This window comes from Chinchilla lanigera, unplaced genomic scaffold, assembly GCF_000276665.1.
Source record: "Chinchilla lanigera isolate Chin_1 unplaced genomic scaffold, ChiLan1.0 scaffold00028, whole genome shotgun sequence".
In the NCBI taxonomy this organism is placed as follows: Eukaryota; Metazoa; Chordata; class Mammalia; order Rodentia; family Chinchillidae; genus Chinchilla; species Chinchilla lanigera.
In genome coordinates this window covers 15,104,889-15,107,713 of record NW_004955429.1, presented here as the reverse complement: position 1 = coordinate 15,107,713, position 2,825 = coordinate 15,104,889, and the positions used below count along the sequence as shown (strand labels likewise).

The 2,825-nt window shown below is 55.6% G+C and overlaps 1 protein-coding gene across 1 annotated transcript in view; it reads left to right on the top strand.

Annotated features, from left to right (window-relative positions):
- Rab7a (RAB7A, member RAS oncogene family) overlaps positions 1-2,825 on the top strand; it is a gene marked incomplete in the record, with an annotated part of 63,707 nt that overhangs the window by 59,785 nt on the left and 1,097 nt on the right. The window contains 2 exon segments of the mRNA XM_013515507.1: positions 55-183; positions 2,657-2,825. Of these exon segments, the coding sequence (XP_013370961.1) occupies positions 55-183; positions 2,657-2,752 (225 nt within the window).

Below are 2,825 nucleotides of genomic sequence, written 5' to 3'. Positions count from 1 at the left end.
AGTCTGTGCAGCTGGCTGGGTTACTGCCCACTGGGGCCCCGCTTCCTTCTCCAGGTGGCCACAAAGAGGGCACAGGCCTGGTGCTACAGCAAAAACAACATTCCCTACTTCGAGACCAGTGCCAAGGAAGCCATCAACGTGGAGCAGGCATTCCAGACGATTGCCCGGAATGCGCTTAAGCAGGTGGGTCCTCAGGGAAGATGCCGAGTTCTGCTTAGTCCCAGGGAGCCCACCCCCTTTGGATCAGCGGGAGGCGTGGTCGTGGAGCCCTGGGCCAAGGCCAGCCTGTGTGTCTGTGCTGCCCTGGTTCTTCCTGTGCTCTTGGGAGGTCAGGCATTCGAGGGGCCCGGACAGATGGTGGCTTCTGTGTCAGTCATGAGTTCGGGAGCTTTCATTTCCTCCGTGCTGCTGTCCTCTTGTCTGCTTTCCAAGGGGATTCTCTTTCAAGTGAGCGACAGACACGAAAGGAAATGTTAGCCAGGACCCAGTCTTGGAGCTCCTGCTAACCTTCCCCGAGACAGTGGCTGTGACCACAGGTGGGACAGAGGTGGTGCAGGTGGAGCAGCTCTGCTGGGCACCATGGCTGGTGAAGGTGGGCTCGAGGCGTCACCACACATGGTGACAGCTGCTGGTGCGGGAGGAGAGCTGCGGAGGAGCAGGGGTGGCTGCGAAGGGCAAGGCGGGGTCTGCCACCAGCAGGAGGCCCTGGCTGTGGTTTGGGCGGGCATGGTGCCCTAAAGACAGGAGGTCTCGGGAACAGTTCCTCCTGGCTGGGCGACACAGCCTAAGTGTGTCTAAGGAACAGTCGTGCCTCGAGGACGGCGCCCACCAGGGACCCACAGTGGGGCCCAGACACAGGCACAGTGGCGCAGGGCTTTGGCGTGGAACTTCGAAGGACACAGCCACCCTGCCCACAGCAGCTGTCATTTGAGGCCCTGCTTTATACCCTTCAGCAGGATTTTATACTTGTTCGGTTCCACTGCCTTTCGTGTTGCACATAGTCCTAGGAACCGGAGGCACAGAATGTTGCTGTTTGTCATGGCCAGAAAGTAGAAACGAGTGTCCACCAAGTAACAAGTTAATAAACATGGCTAAGCCATGTGTGGAGGCACATGCCTGTCATCCTAGCACTCAGGAGCCCGGGGCAGGAGGATCACTGAGAGCTGAAGGCCAGCCTGGGCCACATAGTGAGTTTAAGGCCAATCCAGACTACTTCGCGAGACCCTGTCTCAAAAGCCAAAGAAAGAAAGAAAGAAACCAGAAAGTTTGATTATTTATGCACTAGAATATTATTCACCTGTCAGAAGGAAAGAGCTGACAGATACTGTGACAAGGTGCTAAGCAGAAAGGGCTGTTCACAGGGCCTCCCGCTGTGCGATTCTGTTTGAAGAAATGTCTAGACCTAAGACGAGGCTCAGGGGCCTGGGGCTGCATCCCTGGCTCTGAAGGAAAACAGCAGGTCAGAAGAGGAAACCTGTGAGACAGGAAGTAAATGAGTGACTGCCGGAGCCAGGGTTGGGGTGGGAGAGGCTGCTTTTTGGCGCGATGAATGTTCCGGACCGACGGTGGTGATGCCTGCCGGGTTTGTAAGTACACGAAACTGCTGAGCTGTACACTAAAGTATGTGAATAATTTTTCTAGGCAGTTCTTCTATTGCAGTGCTGGGGATGGAACCCAGGAGAAATACTTCAGGATGGAACCCTAAACTAGAAGCACCCCCTGCTTTCCCTCCAAAGCCAAGCACAGAGTGCAGCTCCCGCACACAGGATGGAAAGTAGGGTGCCGCGCACCTGTGCTCCTAAGTGTCTTACTTTTCTCGCTGCTGAGAGAAAATATCCAACACCCAGATTTAAAGGAGGAAAAGTTTATTTCAGCTCACAGTTTGTAGAGGTTTCAGCTCATAATCGGCTGGCTCCAGGCAGGTGGATAGCAGGGGCATCGCAGAGGAGAAATACTCCACAGCAGGCAGGCAGGGGAAAGCACGCAAAGGACAACTGCAGCTTTCTACCCCTTTCATCTCACCCAGCCTACTTAGGCGGGCAGCACTCAAACCCTTAATCCTACTGCTTTTTTTTTTTTTTGGTACCGGAAATCAAACAGGCAGGCGCTTGTGCTGTTGAGCTGCATCCTCGGCCCCAATCCTAGTGCCCCTGATCTTAGCATTGCACCGTGAATTATCCCAGCACCACACATTCTAGATCCAGCTACCTCTGAAAAAGCCCCACCTATGACTGCATGAGGCTTTGGGGAGACATCTAAACACAAGCCGTAACACTAAATCTGTAGTGTGTGAGAAGCAAACCTCTCCTAAGCTTTTGGAAGAAAAAGAAAAGAAAACAGGCCATAGAGCAGCAGCCCAGAAAGACGAGCGGGCGGTGGGGGTGTGGGGGAGCGTCCGGGGCTGGGGCAGCTGGTGTGCAGCTCTGGCCCTGGCTCCCGGGGAGCAAAGACCACCATGAAGCCTGCTGAAGTCCTGGCAGCCCTGTGTCATGCAGGGGGCACTGCCAGCGGGCACAGCCCATGTGTGGGCATTGGCTGGGGACATTCGCAGCATCTCCCATATCTGTTGTCTCTTGCTGCCCTCTGAAGGTGACGTTCCGCCCCACCCAGCGGGTCCTGATAACTGCTCTCTCTTGCTCCCCGTCCCCCACTCCAGGAGACAGAGGTGGAGCTGTACAATGAGTTCCCCGAACCCATCAAACTGGACAAGAACGATCGGGCCAAGCCCTCGGCCGAGAGCTGCAGCTGCTGAGGGGCAGCGGGCACCGAGCACAGAGTCCTTCAGAACCAAGAACACACTTAGGCCTTCAACACAGCCCCTCCTC